General features: G+C 42.3%; 3 protein-coding genes across 4 annotated transcripts; 1 reads left to right on the plus strand and 2 right to left on the minus strand.

Annotated features, from left to right (window-relative positions):
* Positions 1-10,904: 10,904 nt before the first annotated feature.
* Positions 10,905-13,440, minus strand: LOC121792052 (DELLA protein RGL1-like). Its single transcript, XM_042189837.1, has 3 exons — positions 13,296-13,440; positions 12,665-12,699; positions 10,905-12,578 (listed from the first exon to the last, which is right to left on the minus strand). The coding sequence occupies exons 1-3, from the start codon at positions 13,438-13,440 to the stop codon at positions 11,079-11,081; spliced, it is 1,680 nt and encodes a 559-aa protein (XP_042045771.1). The 3' UTR covers positions 10,905-11,078.
* LOC121792051 (pentatricopeptide repeat-containing protein At1g06140, mitochondrial-like) lies at positions 13,108-16,895 on the minus strand. 2 transcript variants are annotated; one of them, XR_006048826.1, is made up of 3 exons: positions 14,915-16,895; positions 13,931-14,758; positions 13,108-13,841 (listed from the first exon to the last, which is right to left on the minus strand). XR_006048826.1 is itself a non-coding variant. In XM_042189836.1 (2 exons), the coding sequence occupies exon 1, from the start codon at positions 16,860-16,862 to the stop codon at positions 14,964-14,966; it is 1,899 nt and encodes a 632-aa protein (XP_042045770.1). In that variant the 5' UTR covers positions 16,863-16,895; the 3' UTR covers positions 13,108-14,758; positions 14,915-14,963. The 2 variants fall into 2 exon arrangements, 1 of the variants encoding a protein (XP_042045770.1); XM_042189836.1 differs by having other exon boundaries at positions 13,108-14,758.
* Positions 13,587-14,793, plus strand: LOC121777074 (DELLA protein 1-like). Its single transcript, XM_042174213.1, has 2 exons — positions 13,587-13,862; positions 13,942-14,793. Exons 1-2 carry the CDS (start codon positions 13,587-13,589, stop codon positions 14,791-14,793), a joined length of 1,128 nt encoding a protein of 375 aa, XP_042030147.1.
* Positions 16,896-22,738: the final 5,843 nt, after the last annotated feature.

Genomic DNA, 22,738 nt, shown 5'->3' on the forward strand with positions numbered 1-22,738 from the left:
TCCGGATCTGGATCTACTACGTGTGCCATGTCCCCGATCTCTGCCTCCTCTGTCTCTGTTTCTGAAGACAATTAGGATCCTCCCTTCCTGACGAACTCCAACTCTCATCGCTTCCTGAACCAACGGAAATGGATCTCCCGTAGATAACCCCGATCTGGTGGTAACTGTATATGCTGTGTCCTTGATTTTCCAAATAAACTGATCGTTCCTCCACTCAGATGAGTCACCCCAGTGTCCAAACCGTGAGCCTCTGCTCATAAACTGAAAATAAAGAAAAAGAAAGAGAAATTAAAAACTATGTATGCCAAAATCTCGAAACACAATCACAAATTACGCCATCCATCCCCGAAAATGGCGCCATTTGAAAAAGCTCGAGTGAGACGATGTGTGCGCGTTCTAATGTTCTAGGTCGGGAACTCAAGGGAATATAGAAGACTCAGTCGTTGGACACACAAAGCTCGTGTTTCAAAGATCCCTCAACCCGTTATACTATAGACTAGTATAGAGAAGCATGGGTAGATCCCACGAATATGGACACGTAAGAAAGCATCTAAAGACTTTGGTTTAGAAAATGGCTTCTGCCACGCAATTTGGGTTGAGGTTAACTACTATTAGACCTAGGCACAAAATCAAACACTAGACCTAAGAACTGTAGACATCATGCTGGCAACGAACATCAAAATAACCGACTAACTTTCTAGACCGAGCATACAACTTCCTAATATAACTAAACAGAAAGCGAGTAACAGTGGGGACCATGTTCTAGAAATAACAAGTACGGAAGAAAAGCTGCAACTAACTAACTAAGGATTTAACTAACAGCAACATGCATTTCATCGGCTAAATCAAATACGAATATGAAGAAAACAGAGCACATACCCAGATTTGAACAGAATATAGAAGTTCAGACGTCGGAAACTTACGACTAGCCAGAAATAAAACAGATCTACATATACTAGATGGAAAGAAATGAACACACGAAAACTAGGCATGAATCACGATCACTCTGTTTCAGCTTCAACGCCGGATGCTTAATCCACTCCGCATCCAAGCAATCCGGTCCCAACAACAACCAAAATCAACTCCATGATTCTCGATTCAACAGATCTGCTCCAATCAACACTAGATTCCAGCGAGTCTACTCAAACTCAGCAACCAATCACGAAAATCAAACATCCAATTCAACATTCACAACTAGCTCAAGATAAATGACATCCATAATCGAAATCAACAGCAACTCAAATATGGAAAACAAAAATTTCATAAACAACGGAAATTCAACAGCGAACAGGACCAAGCTTCGAACGGTGAAGCTCGGTGAAATTCACGACAGTAAAGTAAAATGAAAATGATTAAATTGTTTCTTCGCCCTCTATAAGGACGGTGTTACCCACTACTGACTAGAAAAATAAACCCGAGAACACCCCACAATTTCCCGATTAAACCCAAAGTATGTAGAAGTGAGTGAGCTAGAGCTGCAATCTGGTCATAAGGCCTCCACCGAGAAGGTCCCCTCTGATTGAATGCTTTCTTCTTTATATAGGTGCGGACATAATCTTCTAGCAGCCTTCGTAGAAATCTCCATTCTACCCTTCAGCTCCTTGATTTCCTCCGTCTTGTAATTTTTCTTCAAATTGCTCACTTATTCGCCAGTTTCCTTGGACCATGCAATTGTCCTCTTCTTTTCCTGGACCTGGCGAAAACCTTTTACACACCTGGCTTAAAACATGTGTTAGATCTCGCAAATGCACGAATTTAACCTTGTTGCGGGGGCGGCCACTGGACACTCCAGTGCGCGCGGCAGCAGAGCGCACGGTGCTGGTAGACGGGGTTCCTCAAGTGCAGTGGCTGGTACATTGGGCGTCGGATGTTGGGGCGACTCCTATCTGGGTGCCCAAAGCAGAGCTGGTACAAGAGTATCCGCATTTGCACCTTGAGGGCAAGGTGATTCCCGACGAGGGGGGAGTTGATAGGGACATGCTTGCAGGGACAGCCAACGAAGTGAACCAACGAGAATCAGAGGATGAAGAGGAGTCGACAACTCAAGAACCAGACCGTGGAGAACAGCGGGAAGATAGACGTTCGAAGAGGATCAGAAATCCGCTAGTTCGCTATGGATATTTTGTTTGATTTGTTAGATATTTTTATTTCCTTTTAAGAATATTTATTTTTTTATTTTAATAGAGTCAAATCTTCTTGGGTTTTCTTCTTGATTCTTTCCTAAGTCGTAATGTCCGAATCAAGTAGGGGGAATTCTATAAATTATAGAATTCCCATTAGATCGAGTCATTGGGAAATAAGAATAAAATCTTTTTCTCATCTTGTTTCCTTTTATAGTTAAAACCTATTTTCTCAAGCTAGGGTTTATTGTTCTTCAACTCTAGATTCGCGTGCTCATCGGTAGATAGGATAACCAGATCCTATTAGGTTCCAACTTGATCAGCTTGGGAGCGGGGTTGATTTGGAATGACTAGACGTTGTCTCCACTTCCATCAGATTATAATTTGGGCATGCATCCAGAAGACCTTTGTATTTGTGCCAGTATTTGCTCAGGCTTTCACCATACCCTTGGGTAGCCTCTCTGATTTCCCCTCGGAGTGCATTTGCTTTTGCTGCTGGGAAGAATTGATTCAGGAACTCCACTTTGAAATCTGACCATGTCTTGATGCTGTTGGGTTCCAATCCTCTAAACCAAGCATCTGCTTCGCTCTTCAGAGAGAGCGGAATAACCCTTAGCTTGAAATCCTCCTCACTTGACCCCTCTGGTATCTTCTGCACTCTGTAAAGTTTATCGAACTCACGGAGGAATTCAATCGGGTTCTCTGCATCAGTTCCCAAGAAGGTAGGTAAGGTGACAAGCATGTCTGGGTTCACATACACCACCTCCTGTCCTTGAGTGACAACTATGGCAGATGTCGACTCATTCACCGAGTGGGCATAGAATGAACCTATCTCCAGATCTTCTACTTGATTGTAAACCATGGTGGTCTCCTCCTTGGCTTCCTCCTTGATTGGGGTTGCTATCGATTCAAGTGGACTCACCGAGGTGATGTCCTTGCTTTCTCCACAGTTGGCTTCCGAGTCGGTTGGTGGAGTGGGTAGTGGTTTGCCTTGGACTGTGTTTGGCTTCACTCCTTCCTCTTCCTCTATCCGCCTCCTGGACTCGGTGCCTTTGAACTGGGGTAAACAGAAAACAACAAAAAGCTTATTTACAAAATTCAAACTAAAATTTTAAACAAAACCTAAGACGCTCCACCCATCTATGGGTTCCCTTGCTTCAGCAGTCCCCTTGGTTCACTCCAGTAGGGTAAACACTTAATCGACATAGATCAGGACGTTCATTCTTCTCCATGTTGATCTGAGCTGTCTCTCTCTACTGCAATCAAAATAAGAAATTGAAAATATTAACCATATTCACAACCCAAGTGTCTTACAACAAATATAAGGTAAACGCTTGCTTTGTGTCTTTCTTGTTCCGTGTGCATTTGTATCGTTGTGGACTGCTCAAGTCAAATCATCAAACTGATCCGGCTAGCTAATTGTATGCCCTTCTACATGTGAGAACAAGTTAGTGGATCTAATTGAAACTCAGGCTGATCAACTTGATTTACTCCGACTCAAGAGAGAAGAAATGAAGAACTCAAAACCTTAACCCACTAATACTATTAACTAGTATAGGCAAGTAAGGATCGATCCCACAGAGATGATGCGTTTGAGATTTGCATGCTGGACACGAAAGGGGAATGAATGCGGCCATGCTTCTAGGGGTGGGTTAAGTTAACTACTAGACTGGGAAGATTAAAGCTATTAAACTGATCAACTCATAAAGCTTAATTAGCTACTTGCTCAACTCAGTTGAAGTTTCCATAAATGGAAAAACAAAATAAACGGGGGGCTGTCAATCTCCTTCAAAATGTACGATAAAGTAAAACCTTTGTAACGGCTTTGTCTTCTTCGCAAAATCAACTTGGAAAACAGAGCAGAAATGTAGATCTGAAAGATCAAAGAAGATTAAATTTCAAATAAGCTCATAAACTAAATATACTTCTAAGATCTAAAATACAACTATGTAAAACATGAAACTAACTCATAATCATGCATTAACTGAAACATAAACTACTGGATCTAAACATACTACGTATTCTCAAGCATAAAACATCAGATCTGAACAAATCAAAGCAGAGCAAAACATATCTAACCTAGAACATGTGAAATGAAAAGGAAACTAAAAGCAAATCAGAAACATCATGCATAAAACAGAACACGGTGACCTGAAATGAAAACATAACTTCGAATCCACTAAGTCACAAGCATCAAGCGTAAATAACAACAAAAGTAAACTGAAAACAAATGAGGAAAATAGGAAATTGTTTCATCATCCCTTATCGGAGTGGAATACAGAACCAAAGGCTGAAATGTGCAGAAAACAACCACGAAAAGCGCCAACTAACTAAACTAAACTAGAAAGGAACCAAGTGTGTGTGTGTAAAAATAGGAGAACGAAGTGTCGGGGCTCCCAATTTCAACTCTGGAAGAGAGCCGAAAACTAATGAGTGGCACCGATTGAAACCCCCTCCTTCATCTTCTCTATTTCCATTTATAGGAAGGCGTGAGGTCTTTATCCTTAGGGCATTTGTCTTTTGAAATGTCATCTTTACCCTTTGCCCTCGAGGATTTTTTCTTGTGCGACGCATTAATCTTTCATTTGGTGCTCCGCTGCTTGTCATTTGCTTCACTTGATCCATTTGTGCAGCGATTTGGCTCCTTCTCCTGATCCACTTGTCCGCCCAGTTGATCAACTTAGTTTCTCAAAATGGTGGACTTATACACACACCTGGCTCAAAATAAGCGTTAGTTTACAGAATTTGATGCAGTTTTACTACGGAACACATGCACGAAACGAGCCTCATCATCCCTCCATGCGACCTCCTGTCCTGGCAGATTCGCTACACATTTGGCTCAAAATTTCACGTTAGGCTCCCGAAAAACACAGAATTTCACCCCCGGAACAAATGCATGAAACGAGCCTTATCACTTATAAAAGGTATAGAGTTGTGGATGAATCACTCACCAACAAAAGCATTCTCCATTCTCTCTCAAGCTCTCAACATTTTATTGTATATTTTAGCAACATTGTATTACTTAATTTTTGGAGTGCCATCTAGTTCATCCGTTCCTAGCGGATTTGAGATGTTATGTATAGACATGCCCACCGGTTCCGGTTCCGGCGGTTAACCGCCGAACCGGAACCGGCGGTTCCGGAACCGGAACCGGAACCGGCGCAATATTCCCGAACCGGAACCGGCGCAATTCGGTTCGCGGTCCGGTTCAGGTTCAAGATATTTCGAACCGGAACCGTCACCGAACCGGCGGTTCGGGACGGTTCGGAACCGGCGGTTAACCGTGGAACCGCCGGTTCCGGCGCTTAAATCGAGGCAGGGGGATGAGGGCCGGTGGTGATCTTCAAAAACGGTCGAAACCGCCGGTTTTTCGGCGGTTAACCGGCGGTTAACCGGAAAAACCGGCGGTTAACCGCCGGTTTAGTGACTTTCGAGGCGGCGCGGAGCACGAGGCGACAATGGAGCAGCTTTTGCAGATGGTTCGTTGACCGAACCGGCGGTTTTATTTCGGAAACCGGCGGTTTTGGCCCGGAAACCGGCGGTTCCGCCGGTTCCGGCGGTTTTCCGCCAAAACCGCCGGTTTTGTGAAAATTCAAATTTTTTTTTTTTTTTTTAAATTTCAAATTCGAATTCTTCCATTTTCCCCCTCATTTTTTTCTATAAATACCCCCCTCTATCCTCATTTACATTCACCCCACTCTTGTGTTAATAAGAGTTTCTCTCTTCAATCTCTCAATTCTCTCTCTTTGTCTCCAATTTCTCATTTGTGCTATTGTGCTTCCATTTAATTACGCAATTGCTACTCTTATTACGCATTGTTATACACTTATACAGTTATACTTGTTCCCGTAGTTCTATAAGTTGTCTTTCTTTCTCAATTACTAAAACAAAAAAAAATATATTATTCCATATTTCTACATTTCTACATACCATTCCAATATGTCTTCATCCCGAGAAGGTCGTGTTGATAAGGGAAAGGGAAAGGCCAAGAGGCCATCTCGGAGATCCGTTATTGATGAAATTTCTCAAATGAACATGGATGAGTGGCAGGTTAATATTTATTATCTACTAATTTCATTAATTTTGAATTACATTTCATTATTGTTCATAATTTTATTTTGTATTTACAATACAAATATTATTTTGTAGGCTCGAGAAGAGCAAGATGTGGCACATGCTATTGCTCTCTCTCGCTCTCAATACCAAGGCGATGCTTATGTTGGTACCGGTAGTGGTGCTCCCGGTCGCGGTGCCTATTCCCAACAAAGTCCAACCCCCGTGAATGTTGATGAAGACGATGATGATGATGATGATGACGACGAGGAGGAGGGGGAGGAGGTAGAAGAGGTTCAAGAAATGCCACCCCCACCACCACCAAGGAGTCGGCGTGGTCGTGGTGGTCGTGGACGTGGACAACCTCCTCAACCTCCTAGACCAGCTGAAAGGTCTTTAACCTCAAACATCTTCGTGAAACATTTCAAGAGGGTACAAGATAGTAACGATCCAAACACTTATAATGTGTATTGCAACTATTGCGAAAACGTATACACATTCCGAAAGGGTGGAGGGTACGGTACATTTACCCGTCACCTGGAGAAAGCGCATCCGGTCGAGTTTGGTATCGCTCCAACCCAAACTCAACTCAACTTTCAACATGGAGTCGGAAGTGGGACGACGGGTTCATCCCAAACATCAGGTATGTGTAGCAATACTCTTTTGAAATATGATCACAAAAATGCTCTTAATGTGATGTCTAGATTTGCCGTTATGAAACATTTTCCATTCAATGCTTTTGATAACGATGCTTTTGAGTCGAGTATGCGGCAAGTATATAATGCCGCTGCAAGAAAATTGAGTCGAACTTCAATGACGCGAGCCGTTGTTCGACAATGCATGGAAAAGAAGGCGCAATTAGGTACGTTTATTATTAACTTAGGGCATAAAGTTTCTATTTGTTCTGATGTGTGGACTGATTGTTTTTGTAAAAATTCGTATATGGGCATCACGGTGCATTTCGTTGATCACAGTTGGACTTTGAACAAACGTTTGATTGCATTTCGGGAATTTCCCGCACCACACACTGCACAAGCAATTGCTCAATTGATCATTCAAGTTTTGAATGAATTTCAATTGATCAATAAAATTTTTTCTATTGGTTTTGACAATGCTAGCGCTAACACTGCTAGCATAGATGATTTAATCAGTGCATGTTCTCCTGTTATTGATGGTAAATATTTCCATGTGCGATGTATTGCCCATATTTTGAATTTGTGTGTTCAAGATGCCATCGATTTGTGGCAAAAGTATGTTGATCCTATTAGAACTGCTGTGAAGTTGATTCATAACAAAGCTCCTATTGGTAGAGCTTGGAAGAGATATTGTCATGGTAAGCAATGCAGGTACACCAACTTTCGTTTGGATGTTTCAACTCGGTGGAACTCGACATATGATATGTTGGAGTCGACTTTGAACCACATTGAGTATTTATGTGATTTTTTTAGAAGTTGTCCTCATGTTCCTTCTGATTTGATTTTGATACCCGCTTGTTGGGACCACAGCATGGATTTATTTCGATTATTCCGCGCTTTCAAAAATGCCACTGTTGAGTTATCCGGTGTTTATTATCCTACTTCTGTGCGCGTTTTGGAGCATTGCATGTATGTGGCAATTGGTTTTAAAACTTGTGTGAAAAATACTCAATTCGTTGAGTTGAAGGCTATTTTGTTTTACATGGTTGAAAAATGGTTAAAATATTTTTCACGTATTCCAAATGTGTTTTTGATTGCAAAATGCTTGGATCCAAAGTGGAAGTTGCATGGTGTTTATAAAATTTTAGACATGTACTATGGTTGTTTGCACGCTTTGGATTTTTCTCAACTCCGCGAAATGGGCTTGACAAGAGGAGAATGCTTCGAACTAAGTATTCCGGATGTTGATGAAATCAAACATAGGTTAGATAGTGCACTTCGTTCTCTCTACGCGGAATATGAAATGCGGTATAACACCGCTCACCAGGTACGTGCTCCTCCTAGTCCTTCTACATTTGATTTTGGTGGAGGGGATTTTTCCAATGTCATGATCGATCCCGACGTAGTATCACAATTGCAAGATCTATACGGTACTACAACCAATAGGACTAGAGCGACTAGTGAATTAGATATATATTTGGAATCGCGCTCTATTTTTCAAGATGCAGGTCCTCCTACTCAACAAATTGACGTCCTTAATTGGTGGGGAACACATGACAAAGAGTTTCCGATACTCTCCATCATGGCTAAGGAGATATTCGCCGTTCCCGCTTCCACCGTCGCCGTTGAACAAGCTTTTAGTGTCGGCGGTTGTGTCCTAGACGACAAAAGGAGCAATCTCTCCGCCAAGAACATGGAAGCCACTATGTTACTTGACGATTGGGCAAAGGCGGACATGAGAGCACAAGAGCCGGATTTCGACTTCCGTGTAGAGAGTGATGGTGAAGAATTTTCTTCCGATGGCGATGACGAGGTCAGAAGCGATAGCACTCAACATTAGCAATGAGTCGACGGGGGCGGTGAACGGCGAGCACTGCCGACCAAAAAGGTAAGCAAGGTAAGAGAACTACGTGGGCTTTGATTCCTCAATAAAATTGTGGATACGTAGGCACCTCAACTTAAATTTGAAAAGTTTAACTTCGAAAGTTTAAGTTGAGCTCAAGCCCTTTTCAATTTTTTTTTTTCCCCCTATTTCATAGATCATTCAGGATGCGGCTATGTTGTACTTGAAGATCATTAAAATATATTCCCCATTTGATAAATATCAAATGCGGAATATATTTTAATGATCTTCAAGTACAACTTAGCCGCATCCTGAATGATCTATGAAATCTTACCTTGGAATCAACCTTTTTTTCTTGCAAAATGTTGCCCATTTTCTAAGCAAACACATATCAGCACGCTATATACACATTGCTGCATTGATTGCTTTGGAAGATCAAATTGCCCCTATTAGAAATGTAGCAATGTGTATATAGCGTGTTGATATGTGTTTGCTTAGAAAATGGGCAACATTTTGCAAGAAAAAAGGGTTGATCCCAAGGTAAGAGAACTACGTGGGCTTTGATTCCTCAATAAAATTGTGGATACGTAGGCAACTCAACTTAAATTTGAAAAGTTTAACTTTGAAAGTTTAAGTTGATCTCAAGCCCTTTTCAATTTTTCCTTTTTCCCCCCCATTTCATTTTTTTTTAAATTTACCTTCCGAGTCCGACGAGGCGACGAGCCGACGCCCGACGACACTTGTAAATTATATTACATTGTTGTATGTTGTTGTATTGTATACTTATGTATTGTAAATTGTAATGTATCGTTGTCCGTTACAACTCAAAATCAATAAAATTTATTTCATTTTCTCCTTATTCGTCTTATTTGTGCTTGAATTATGCATTGTCTTGTTCCGATTTGTTGTATAAAGCCAAATTTCAAATTTAAAAAAAAAAAAAAAAAAAAAAAAATTGAACCGGCGAAACCGCCGGTTCAAAAACCGGAACCGCCAAAACCGCCGGAAAACCGGCGGTTCCGAACCGGAACCGGAACCGCCCGGTTTTCGAACCGGAACCGGAACCGTGAAATAGCCTCACGGTCCGGTTCCGGTTCCGCTTCCGCCAAAACCGGAACCGGCGGTTCCGAACCGGAACCGCCGGTTTTCGAACCGTGGGCATCTCTAGTTATGTACGTTAGGAGGATTTCAGAGGATAATACGGCAATCCTAGAGCACTAACCGTAATGTAATTTGTCTTACAGAAAGATGGGGTTTTCTCAACTAGACTTATAGTTCAATTTATTTTATAATTTTTATTGTAATTTCCATTTCATTTATTATTGTTTTTTCCCTTTTGATTGCAATAGTTAGAGTACCGCATGTATATATGGTTTGAGAATTTACCCCATTATTTCTTACATTTCTTAGAGGGAAGAACCGTAACATTCTTGACTCGAGACATGCATAATACTCTCTCCGTTCCATAAAAATATGTGCACCTTCCATTTTCGTCCGTCCCACAAAAGTTATATCAATTTAATAATGTAGGTTCCAATATCCACTAACATTACTTTAACTACCATTCTCCTCCTCTTTCTTATTTTACCATACCATTCTTCTCCTTCTCTCTTACTTTATCAATTTTGTCTTAATTCCCGTGGCATACCCATAGCCCATATTTTTATGGGACGGAGGGAGTATTTATTTTCATCTTTACACAATTTATTATTTTTGTATATTTATATTGTCACTGTTTCTATAATTATATTAAGTGGTGTAAAAAAAATATTTGATCACTTATGATGAATTAATGTCCTAAACCAATTAATGTAATGTTATTTTTGTGTAGTTTATCATTTCAATTTTTTTATGGTCATAATTTTGATGTATTGAATATTATGAGTCATTGATTTATTATTTTGCTAAAATTGTGATTTACATTTTTTGTAGAGAGACGTGAATGATTGTTTTAAACATATTTTTCAAAAGTGTCAACACTTGATACTCTCTTCTCCGTTGTCAAAATAACTGTGTTTGTCTTGGTTCCATTTTAAATAGTAAAATATTGAATTGTTATTTATAGTATATTTTTTATTTTCAATCTTATATAATTATACTATTTTTTATTTTAATTAATTAATTAATTAATAATTTCAAATCGTATGTTGAAAAAATATTCCGTCGTGCATCGCAAGTGGGTTAACACTACTTGTAATAACGGCCAACTTCCTGAGAAAAATGTTATTCGATCACCAATCACTTAACAAGAGGTTTAGACCAACGTAATATATTCAAATTAATTTTGATGTAGTTATTCACAGTCAATCTCTATGATCAAATATTTTGCAGTAGTAGATTTCATAATAACACATATAACACCTCCCATTTATGCACATCTCGAACAACCCTATACAGAAACAAATCAAACCACAGAAATAAACCAAACTAAACTCTATACTTATGAAATCTCCACGCAGACAAAGAACATAGAGCAGTCCCTTTCCAATGAACAATAAGGCTCTTCCCATTCAACTCAAGTGTGCACGAATCGCCACAATCGAACATTTTAAGGCTCAATCTCGCGTGATCAAGTGCCAACGAGCTCAACTCCTTCTCCATCATCCCTAACTTAGTAAAAAAGGCCCTCCAAACATCAATCCCCACAATCCTAGACCTCCTCTCCTCCCCCTCAGCTCCCACGGTTGTTCTCAACGAGGGACCAAACAGATTGGACTCCACAAACTCTCTCTCCACAGCAACGTTCTTCAAACAGTCCTCCACACAATCAAAGTAGGCGCCATAGTAGAAAAGGGCCTCAACGAACCGGTTCACAAACACCGGTGAGTTCACATTCCCCTCGGGTTCACACACTATCATCACACATGGATTTACATTCTTGATGAGTCTCATGAGAGATTCCAGCTGGTTTGGCCTCACAATCATGAACTTCAACGCGTTTGATGCATACACCACTGTTTTCTCGTCAGAATCACGCCTTTTTTGGAGATTTAACATGTCATCAAGCTTGATCAAGTGGAAGGAGAAGCTCAAGTTCAAGGAGTTAGCCAGAGTTCTGAGATTAACACCTGCATCCTCCGCGAGCATGAGGCCAGAGCTCAGCACCACAGCGGTTATCTTGTAATGCTTCAAAGGGGATTCATTTTTAGATGCTAGAGCTTGCATCAGGATCACGTGGTGGAGCCCACAACGCATGTCAAGATCAATGATGTGGACTTTTTTGGAAGAGGAGACATGACCAATGAGCTCTTGAACCCCAGCAAATTGAGCTACTTGAACTGGAGGCACTTTCTGGTGAAACGCGGCTAATCCTGACGCTGAGGCCATGGGATTCATTTCCCTGGTCTTGATTTCTTCGTTGAATCGTCCTGTTTCTCGAGCAATCTTGTCAAGGAGAGCCTCGGAGAAATAGTAAACAAGTCGCCTTATCACATTTGATTGGCTAAAATTAAAGTTATGGCAGAGTGAAAGAAGCTTCCCTGCTGCAACATATTGCTGATTGCTCACTTTCTCAGCAGAGGAGAGAAGATCCTGCAGCAGTTGGAGGTTTGCAACGTGCTCTGAGGTGATGCCTACGAAGGCACTGGCATAGGGGTGGCTGAGGGCAGAGAGCTCATCTCTGGTATTTGTGTTGGATTTGATGAAGTTTATTGCAGCCAGCTCGATTATGTCATTGGTTGACAACGGTGAGGGAGAAGGTGAGTTTTGTGCCCCCAAGCAATGAAGACTTTTGCCACCCGGTTTGCTCATCTTGCTTGTGTAGTTGTTCCTCAGAATCTCAAGCGATGCAGAGGGGAAAAAATCATATGATTTCCCTTCATTTTGTTGTGACTTTGGAGGAGAAACAATGTCAAGAGGTAGATCATTTAGGACGCCCCCGTTTGATAGAAATGTAACTTCTTCGTAGTCTGGAGAAGCCTTGTATGCCTGAGGAACTCCAAGGTCAGGAAAACACGAAATGGCTTCAATAGTCCTCGCAAAATAAAAGAAAATGAACCATGCTTGTTTATTACCTGAAAGGTGCAAAACTGATCTCCAGTCGACATTGCTGCAATGATGTATTGAGAAGTTCTTGGTTTATTTTTATGTATAGTGTTTTACATCAAGAGAAGTGATGAAAACAGTCTCAGAAAACAGAAGTGAAAAAAAGGTTGATGTTTACAAAGGATACAGGCGGTTGATAACTACTAAGACAATGAGCAAACATCAAGAAAAGTTTAAACAGATTAATCTTGTCTCATTAGGCCAACCTAAGACTATAAAGATTTGATTTAGTGCTATAAATGGATGTTACCATAAAAACATACAAGAAAAGACATGTCAGTCGGCTTGTATGACAAGAAGATCAGTCCAAAACAATCATTAAAAATAATTATTGCATAGTTAGTGAAGGTAGATCCATCTTGTTAGTATCTCAAGTTGGGAAAAATGACTATTCTATTACACAGCTGGAAGGTAATTGGAACATACTGTCGTCTTATAAAAAGCAAACACTGTGCAATCCCCAAAACAGTTCAAATATCTCAAATAAATTCGGACTTTCTTCAAGTAACAAAAATGTCTAGTTCTAGCAAGGCTTTTGAGAGAGAAAATCATATGCAAACTTACTCATTTCAAGGAGACGAGAGCATTTGTGAGTCTGACCTGTTTTTTTACGAAGAGCTACCGACTCATTTTGCTGCTCTTCGTTATCTGTATCTTGAAAAAGCGTTTCCGTCATTCCAAGCTTGTTCCAGCAACGAGCCTCGAGATTGGCAGCCAAGCCATGAGAAGAAAAGGCCATGTGCATTTCCCTCTGCAGCCGTGGAGATCCTGAGACGCTGCAGAAGCAGAACTGGTGCAGAAGAAGATGGATTAAAGAGAGACAAGGCGAAGGGCCAAAGCCAACAGGCACCCCCTCCAACGTTGTCGGTTACTCAGCTGATTGAGCTGGCAATGAGAAGTTTCACCCATTCCGATTCCAAAACAGGAAAGGATTTCCATCACTCTGCTGTCATTCATCCGAATAGAGCTGCCTTCTCCAGAGGCAAGTCTGAGGATATTCAGCTCGTGCAGGACCTCCTGTCGTGTGCTCAGGCAGTGTCCAATCATAACAACGATTGTGCTAGTGAGTTTCTGAAAGAGTTCAGCAAGCTGAGCTCCGGCTCGACCAATGTGGTGCAGTGTCTGGTCTACTATTTCGCCGAATCTCTACGTGACAGGATATCACCAGTGAATACAAGGCCATTAGAATTAATACCTCCGATCTCGGACACAGCTAACTTGATCGAAAAAATTACCTTTCAACCAGGTTATGCAGTTCGCCGGTGTTCAGACAATGTTAGATCACATATCATCATGTGCCAGGGTGCACATTGTCGATCTTGGCCTCTATGGCGGCCTCAGACATGCCGTTTTAATGCAAGCTTTAGCTACAAGGTCTGGATGTCCCATCCAACATCTCAAGATTACTGCTGTAGCAGCTCAGTCTCATGTTCAGGTCGAGGAGGAGGTGGTGGGAGTTCGCCTCCAAAACTTGGCCAAGTCCCTGAATATGAGCTTTTCTTTCCATGTCATAACATCCGAGGACATCCTGGATCTTAATCAGAGCATTCTTCGCCCAGATCCTGAAGACACAGTCGTCGTCCAAGCAGCGCACATCTTGAGGTTCATGATTCCGAAGCTTGAAATCTTGATGTTAGCCGTACGAAGCCTCAACCCACACGTGATGATCATCATTGAAGTCGAAGCCAATGTTGATTCTAAGGTTTTTGTCAACCGCTTCGTTGAGGCTCTCCTTTTCTTTGGGGCCGGTTTTGACTACTTGGAGCACTGTCTTAAGGATGATCTTGCAGCGAGAAACTACGCCGAATCCGTGCTCTTTAGCCCTTCAATAAGACACATTGTTGCGGCCGAGGAAGAGGAGAGGAAGTTCAGAATTGTAGGCATCAATTTCTGGAGGGGGGTTTTTGTTAGGTTTGGCATGGCGGAGACGGAGCTGAGCAAACTAGCGCTCAATCACGCGAATTCCGTTCTCAACATGTTCGACTGCTGTGATTCTTGCAGACTTGGCCTAGATGGAAACAGCCTCATAGTTGGATGGAAGGGTACACCAATATTTTCACTATCTGCATGGAAGTTTCAGAAGATAGGAGCAATGTGAAAGTTAAACAAATTCGCTTACTATCATTATTTTCACGCTTTTGAGTTTATAGATAATTGTTAATTACAAAATGCAAATATTTAAAAAACTAGTAGTCGTTTACAAGAATCAGAATTGGAACCTGAAAGATTTCTGAGGCGTTGGCATAAGAGTGAGCATCATCCAGGCTATTATACCTCCGTCAAATGCAGAAAATCAAGATTATAACAACTTAGTTTCATAGACAAAACTAGTTCATCTAACATCGCATAAAGTGAGGTCGAGCATGGATGCGACTTATCAGCAACGACAAAGCTATGAGCTGCTCCATTCATGCTGATCCAGCTACATCCGGGAACTTTTCTCAACCCTCTTTTCCTCATAACTTGCCTAACTTCTGCCACAACGTCCCACCTCTTTGAAGAAGCGTATAAATTGGAAAGTGAGATATAATTCGAGGAATTGTCCGGCTCCATCATGATGAGAGACTTGTATGCCAATTCCTGCATCTCAGAGTTTCCATGGAGTGCAGAAGCACTCAAAAGAGTGCCCCAAATGCTAGGGCTCGGCTCAACATTCATGTTCTTGATGAAATTTAGCGCTTCATCAAGCTGCCCCGATTTACCAAGCATATCAACCATACAAGCACAGATTTCAACTGAAGGTATGATCTTGCATTTGGCCACAACATAATCATATATTCTTAGCCCATCACGTATCAAACCCGACTTTGAGCAAGCAGAAAGAACTCCAACAACCAGTGATGTGTCAGGTTTTATTAATCCATTTTGAAGAATCCTATCAAACAAAGTGACTGAGTTTTCACCTTGGCCGTGTAAGCCGTATCCACAAATCATTGAGCACCAAGAAATTGCATCCTTTTGAGTGCATTCGTGTTCGAATACTTTACTTGCATAACTCAAACTCCCACATTTGGAATACATGTCGATCAAGGCGTTGCAGAGAGAGAGGTCGTGATTCACACCCCTCCTAACTGCAAAGCCATGGATTTGCTTCCCTCCAATCAAACCAGCAATTGAGCTACAAGCGGGCAATATAGCAACAAGCGACACCTTGTTTGGCCCATTGTCGCCCTCTCCGCACTGCATTCCGCGGAAAAGAAGCAAAGCATCATCGAATTTCCCACAACTTGCATAGCCGTTAATCATTGCAGTCCAAGCATAGACGTTCCTCCACTCCAATCTATCGAAAACTCTTCTTCCCAAATCAACCCCACCATTCTTTGAGTACATATCAATCAAACCACACCCAACATGAACAGAACTCGAATCCAACCCATTCCGAACAACGTAGCAATGCAGCTCCCTCCCATGACCACCTTCTTCACCACACAACGAAAGAAGCGTGGAGACTGTAAACGCATCAAATCTAAACCCTTGGCTCTGCATTTCCCTCACAACATCCCAAATTCCTAATCCACATACAGAGCTACTCCAACCGCTCTTCGAATAACCCGAAATCAACGCATTCCACGAAGACACATTCCTCAGAGGCATTTCGTCGAACACTTTAAACGCATCACCAAAACTCCCAAATTTCTCATACATAGACATCAGCGAATTCCCCACCACAGTATCAAAAACCAAGGCACTCTTCAAGCTCCTCGAATGCACCATTCCCCCCACCAAAACATCCCCAAATTCCCCAGCAATTTTGAAAACAACAGAGAAAGTGAAGTCATCCACCGCGCCAAAATCAGAGCCCCGGCACATTTCCCTGAAAAGATGCAAACTTTCCTCAAACATCCGGCTTTTCCCATACCCGCTTAGCAGAGTGTTGCAGAGATGCGTGTTCTTGAAAGAGAGCGAGTCAAAAACGGATTGCCCCTCAAACGGGCGGCGGAATTGGCAGTAGCAGAAGATGAGCTTCTGGGCAATGAGGGAGTGCTGCGTAAGGCCCAATCGGTGAGCTCTGGCGTGGGATTGAGAGGTGAGATTGTGCAATTGGGAGTCGATTGAGAGGTCAAGCAGTTTGAGGAGAGAGAGTGAGGGGTCAATTTGGGCGGAGGTGGTGTGGAAGAGTGAATTGGTGTGAGACGATCTGAAACAAGCTCTCAGCGCTGGCATCATAGAGCTGTTGATGATTTCAATTGGAGCAAAAGATGTAATGTATTCTTTTCTCAGTTATTTATAAACTCAACTACCTTCTAATTTAATTGGTTAGTGTGTATTAAATTTTTAGTATTTTGAAATATTTTTATTTAAAATTGATTATGAAGAGAGTATTTTTATACGGGATGAAATAATTAACAATAAGACACACAAATACTTCTTATTAGGACAAAGGAGATTTACAAGGCAAAGAAAGATCATGAATATCAAAAGAGTATTTATCATATGTCAGTGTTACTAATCATTAATCTTATGACCCATCTAGTACAAAATACTACAATAATGCACATCGGAAGAAGTTGTAAACACATGGCCATATATATGAAGACATATGCCACGAAAATCTTACAAAAGATATGAGACGACAACCAACTCCACTCAGCCACCATTTCATCATTGCTCAACCTGCACATTCAGAAATAGATGCAGGGCTGAGTACGGAGTACTCAATGGACACATTACCGAAAGTTATACATATAAGAAAAGTCATCATTTATCATGCCATCACAATAACACACGATTATTTTTCTTAAAGGCTCGAGCTTACTAAGTTCATTTTCATAAAGTTCGTGTGATCAGACTAAGTTCATTCCAGTAATCTGCCATATCTGATAGTTCATTGTGTGTCGGGAAGGTGATCACCTTCCATGATCACATAGACCGGCCAACCCTTACGATGTCACACGGTCCATTCCTTTGTGTACACTAACTCGAATAGGATCTTGGTCCTATTGGAGTTCGAATTCAATTCATTCATTCATTTGGCATCGCCAAATAGATAGGCATCATAAAACAAAATAATTTATGGCACGGTAACATTAAAAATAATTTCATATATACTTGATAATTTTATCCACACTTAATGCGTTTGATATAAAGCCCACCTCAAAGCTTCCAAATAAAACTCTACATAAGCTCGACCTCGGAATTCAAACTCCACGAACACGCCCTTCTTGAAAGACTATATTGATTTAATTAGTCTTAAGAACCTTCACAAGGAGCATGACATGCAATGATCATGTATGGAATATGCATCCTATTTTTGGGATTTAATTGAAAGAAATTTGTTCCTTCAAAATTTGCTGATCTCTAATTAAATTAGGGAAACTAAATTACTTAGAAAATAAAAGAAAAACTCACTAAGCCCATAAATTTCTATCCATAAGAAATTAACTAAGATATAGATCGTCAAGTAAGAGATTAAAAGAAAAATAATTAATTTAACTGAAATCGAACTATTCAACTACTTGCAAACAACAATTCTCAAATCCCAATAAATTAAATCCTTGAACTTATACTTTAATTAAATTCAAGTAAGATAGAAAAAGCCTATATCATTTTCATTGATGATCCCAAAAATTCTTATTTCCTTCTCAACTAATTATATAAAATGTAGCCCAAAAAATTAGTCCAACAAGCACTACTTTTCAAAATTTGAAAATGAGATTCAAACGAGGAAAGGGGGCGCCTCTCACTTCACGGTCTCCCTCTTGTTTCTGCTTCGAGTGAGGCAGCAGCGGCGCCATTCAGGCATTAGTCGGTGCTCATCTTTTGAACCCCTTCAAGCTAAGTCCTCGATTTCACTTTCGATATTATTCTTATTTATCAAAAGTTCATGGTTCTTGATTGATTGCTTAAAGGATATGATGGGGTACGTACTAAACAAGCCCAATAGCAGTGACAGCCCAAAGCCCAAGGAAGAGTAAGAGTTCGGCCCCAGCCTACAGCTCGGTAAAAGCCGACCAATCAAGCTCTACTCTCAGATTGGCAAAAGCTGCTCGGCAATAGCTCAGCAGTTCGGTCCCCAAGGAAGAGTATCAGTTCGGCATTACCAAAGAGTTCGGCCCCCGCCTACAGCTCGGTAAAAGCCGACCAATCAAGCTCTACTCTCAGATTGGCAAAAGCTGCTCAGCAATAGTTCAGCAGTTCGGTCTCATTATTCGACCGAACTGGGAGATAGTGGTGTCAACTCATGCAGGATCTCATGCAGGATAGCGGACCAAACAAAGAGATAGTGGACCCATGCAGGATCTCATGACCTCCACGACATCCACGACCTAATTACTGATGATGTAAGCCACGACCTACTTAGTGGTGATGTAAGCCACGACCTAGTTAGTAGGTGATGTAAGCCACGACCTAGTTAGTGGTGATGTAAGCCACGACCTAGTTAGTGGTGATGCAAGCCACGATCTTAGTTCAATGTATAAATAGAACTTAGATCAGATAGACTAAAGGGAAAGCTCTCTAGACATCAAAGATCATATAGCAAGTCTGTATTTGTAAGCTGTAAACCAGATCAAGCAATACAATCTTGCCCTCCTTTCTTCCCGTGGACGTAGATTTACCTCAGTAAATCGAACCACGTAATTCCTTGTGTCGTGATCTATATTTTCATTACCTGCATTTACTACCATCAAAAATTCGCCCAACCATCACTGGCGCCGTCTGTGGGAACATGAGAACCAAATCTGTGATAAAAGCGAGTTTTTGATCCTCTTCCACCAAAAAAAATGCATACCAGATCACGTAACACCCATAATACCGTTCGTGATAACCATGAGGAAGCTAGTCCAGCCCGCAGGTCTAGAAAACAGCCTCGGGAGAAATCTACTTCCAGTTCTCACGGAGAAGGAACAAACCGCTCAAAGACTCATCGCACCGAGTCTTCCCAGCAGCCCGATTTGAACGAGGCTGTCAAGTTGTTTTTGGCCGAGAAGCAGGAAGAGTTCTTAATTTTCCTGCAAAAGGGCCAAAAGCCGGAGACGAAAACGGTGGATTCTCCCTCCTCATCCAGACATGAAAGTCACTACCGCAGTAGTGCCGTGTCTTCCAGGAAGAAGAATCCTCAACCCCGACATGTTCCTGTTCCTCCTCGGTACCGGAATCACAGGAGAACTCCATCTCCTCCATACCGAAGAGATGTCGGGTTCGCCATGTACGGAGCATTGAAGACTCCGTTCTCGGACGATATCACCCGAACTCCCTTACCACAGAACTACCGAACTCCTGGGACGCTATCAGTATAACATGGTGAACCAGGGTCTCAATGAGGTCCATATGTGCAAGCTGTTTCCCGAGCTGCTTATCGGGAACGCAAGAAGGTGGTTCGATAGCCTCCCCCAAGGCAGCATTAGATCTTACCGAGATCTAATGGATGCTTTCCACAGGAGGTTCTTTCAGAAAGCGGAAGCCCGAATCACTTCGGCTCAGCTGCTTTCTACACGTCAAGGTCGCGACGAAAAGATCAGCGACTTTATGACGAGGTTCCACAAGGAATGCCTACAAGTAGATTATCTCAATGATCTACTTGTCATTTCGGCATTCCAAAATGGAATCCTGCCCGGAGCTCTCTACAGAAAGCTCGTGGAATGCAGTCCGCAAACAGCTCAAGAGATGTGGGACATTGCGGACCAGTTTTCTCGTGCCGATGAGGCAGACCGTCGAAAACGGTCTTTAGACAGCTCATCCAGAGAAGACAAAAAGAAGCCCGATCATAGCGATCAGAGGCTTCCTCGCCGAACTCCTTCCCCACTAAAGGAGGGATAGCGGTCATCCGAGGTGATCAAAAAAGAGCAAGAGTGTTTGCAGATTGCGCTTAAAAGTGCCGAGCAATCAGCTCGGCACCATCAAGCATAGCAATCACAGCAGCCGGAGTCAGAGGCAGGCGAAATGACCGAAGTCACACCGGAGCCGAACTCGATGGTGTACGGCACTGAAGCCGTGATTCCGGTTGAGAACGGCATACCCAGTCCCCGAACTCTTAATTTCTCAGCAGAACTGAATGAGGACGGACTGAGAGCCGAACTAGATCTTGCCGAAGAAAGAAGAGAATTGGCCTGCATAAAAGCAGCCAAGTACAAGGAGCAAGTAGCCCGGTATTATAACCAAAGGGTGAAAAAGCTGCAATTTCAAGTGGGAGATCTCGTCTTGAGAAACAACGAAGTAAGCCGAGCAGAAAAGCTGGGCAAACTCGAACCCACATGGGAAGGTCCATATCGGGTGTCAGAAGTCCTCGGCAAAGGGTCTTACAAATTGACTCACATGTCAGGAGAACAAGTACCCCGAACATGGTACATTTCCAACCTCAAGAAGTTCCATTTGTAAGAGACAGTCCGGTCAGTCAGTCTTGTGTCTAGTTCGGTCCTAGGGGTATGTGCTTTCTTTGTTTTTTACTTGTTTTTCATGCTTGTCTATGTGCGTTTTGCTTGGCTATGTGCGTTTTGTTTGTCTATGTGCGTTTTGTCTGTCTATGTGCGTGTCGTCTCTTACAAATGTTACTGAGGTATCTTGTTCTTCGAAGGCTGATCCCCTTTTAGAACATATATAAGCCAACGATTGTGAGTCCAAGCTTCTAAGGAGGATACAAGACCACAATTCAGCTTAAGAAACAAGCAGTCCGTCTGAAACGAACTGCAACAAAGGGAAAGTCCGATCCACGCGATAAAACTCGCCGAATTAGGACAAGGGAAAGTCCGATCCACGCGATAAAACTCGCCGAATTAGGACAAGGGAAAGTCCGATCCACGCGATAAAACTCGCCAAATTAGGACACAAGCTTAGTCCGGTCAAAGAAATTTACTTCATAAGACCAAAGACGAGTCCGGTCAAAGAAGTTTACTTCATAAGACCAAAGACGAGTCCGGTCAAAGAAGTTTATTTCATAAGACCGAGGACCAAGTCCGGTCAAAGAAATTTGCTTCATAAGACCAAAGACGAGTCCGGTCAAAGAAGTTTACTTCATAAGACCAAAGACGAGTCCGGTCAAAGAAGTTTATTTCATAAGACCGAGGACCAAGTCCGGTCAAAGAAGTTTACTTCATAAGACCAAAGACGAGTCCGGTCAAAGAAGCTTACTTCATAAGACCGAGGACGAGTCCGGTCAAAGAAGTTTACTTCATAAGACCGAGGACGAACACGATGAAATTTTTTCGCTGAGCTGTAAATACGCAGTGATAGAAGCGAAATGAAGATTTCATTTATTAAAACTTGTTCGGCATACAACTCCGCTGCCCTACGAGAAGGCGTTACGCTATTACAAAGGACTATTCTACCGTCTCTGGTTGCTAAAGTTGAGCCATCTATTCACAAAATCCTCGTGAAGCCGAGTTCGGTCATTCCGGGCAGCTGAAGAATAAGCAGGTCGACGAGATGCTCTAATCGACCTACCGCCTCTTCCCTGAGCCCGGGAAGCTCTAGCACCTCGGCGGCGAAGAGTCTCTTCACGAATCATTTGTTGATCTTGCTCACTCATAATCACAGCTCCTCTACGAACTTCAGTCCGTCCTCGTCTTGACGTTTCCGGTTGCTCCTGAGTCCGTTCTCGTCTTGACGTTTCCGGTTGCTCCTGAGTTCGTTGCTGACTTGGAGTAGGGTTTTGAGCAAGTGAATCAGAGGTTTGAGCTGGAGTGCGAGCATCTGTTGGCGGGAAATGCCTAAGGAATCTCTCGATTGAAGGACGCCGGGAAAGAACGATGTCGTACCGAGAAGCCCAACGCCGCAATGATTTCACGACTTGTTGGCAAGCCGAGCTCTCCGGCGCATTGTTCCTCCGGAGTACATGATATTCCTCCCACAGTTCGTCAACTCGTTCCTGAACTTCAGAGAAGGTCATTCCCCCGCGCCTGCTGATGAAATCCTCATACGCAGTCCTCTCAGCGACGGCAGTATTCAGCTCGGCCTCCAGATCTTTCTTTTCGGACTCTAAGTCCTTATTGTCGGCCTCCAGCTTCACTAAACAAGCCAAGAGTTCGTCATTCTTCATCTGGTCAGCTATGGCTTTTTTCTCAGCTTCGTCTAAAGCGGAAGAGTACAGCCGCTTCCAGTGAAGTACC

The sequence above is a fragment of the Salvia splendens genome, chromosome 2, assembly GCF_004379255.2.
Source record: "Salvia splendens isolate huo1 chromosome 2, SspV2, whole genome shotgun sequence".
NCBI classification, from domain to species: domain Eukaryota; kingdom Viridiplantae; phylum Streptophyta; class Magnoliopsida; order Lamiales; family Lamiaceae; genus Salvia; species Salvia splendens.